This window comes from Nematolebias whitei, chromosome 7, assembly GCF_014905685.2.
Source record: "Nematolebias whitei isolate Nwh7 chromosome 7, NemWhi1, whole genome shotgun sequence".
Classification (NCBI taxonomy): Eukaryota; Metazoa; Chordata; class Actinopteri; order Cyprinodontiformes; family Rivulidae; genus Nematolebias; species Nematolebias whitei.
In genome coordinates this window covers 5,839,140-5,840,164 of record NC_056504.1, presented here as the reverse complement: position 1 = coordinate 5,840,164, position 1,025 = coordinate 5,839,140, and the positions used below count along the sequence as shown (strand labels likewise).

Genomic DNA, 1,025 nt, shown 5'->3' with positions numbered 1-1,025 from the left:
CCAAAGTTTAACCACTTTAACCGCTCTGCATAGTGTGTGCTGAAAAGACTGCGTGCCCTGCAGGTGAGGGTCAGGAGATCATGAATTCATGGCCTTGGAGGTCCGTGCACCGTGCAGGCTTGTTCCTCACGTTGTGCAGAAGGTGTGGTTTGAACTGGGATGTGAGAACATGATAAAACCAGTCTTCCTGTTCACTAAGCTCAGCTGACCTACTGTCTGCAGGAAACTATCCACGCATGTAACTGCTTCAGAAACACTTTGCAGCCGTTTGTGTTTATTTAAACCACGAAGGCAGAGATGTGTTGTAGTCCTGGAGAACTCTCCTCACCTGTGTAAGCTCCTGCTGCTCCAGCTCCCACTTCTTGATGCCATTGTCTCTCGAGCCGCTGAACAGCACGTCCCCCTGCACGGCCAAACATTCGATGCCATCATAGTGCGGAGGCTCGAAGTTATGAGCTGGACCTATATTACCCAGAGTTCCTTCTGCCACATCAAACACCTCAGGAAAAAAAAGGAAATTTGAGGCATTATTCAGCACAAGATGTGCATGATATTTCAGATGTGATGCTCAGATATGGTTTCTATCTGTAGCTGTGTGGTACCTTGACATAATGGTCTTTAGAGCCAGTGATGACTTGATCTTTGCCCAGCAGAGACTGTCCCACTGTCAGACACATGACAGAACCAATGTGGCCCGTCAGCTTGCCTGTTGCCTGCATCCTAAATCCAAAACACCCCCCACCCCCGCGCAGACGAGGCGCCCACGACAGGAGGTGAAACAAAGGTCAGTAAAATCCACTGCTTAGAAAGTTTTAGTTTGATTAAATGAAGTCCTGTTCCTTCTCTCAAGTTAAGTCAAACTACTGAGACAAGCTGGTGCCACCGGCAGAGGATGGAGAAATGTTTAATACATTCATTTTTCATTTCTGGGGGGGGGGTGGCTTATGCATCATTAAACAGTTTGGAGCCCCTCAGCGTAAGCTGCCTGGTCCAATCTGTTTATCATTTCCCTTCAGGAGAACAAA

The 1,025-nt window shown here is 47.9% G+C and overlaps 1 protein-coding gene across 1 annotated transcript in view; it reads right to left on the bottom strand.

The window, feature by feature from the left end:
- LOC119412121 (kinesin-like protein KIF21B) overlaps positions 1-1,025 on the bottom strand; it is a 34,998-nt gene that overhangs the window by 16,009 nt on the left and 17,964 nt on the right. Inside the window, exons 16-17 of the mRNA XM_037679096.1 lie at positions 603-720; positions 329-499 (exon numbers count right to left, since the gene is read on the bottom strand). Of these exons, the coding sequence (XP_037535024.1) occupies positions 329-499; positions 603-720 (289 nt within the window). The remainder of the gene's footprint in view (positions 1-328; positions 500-602; positions 721-1,025) is intronic.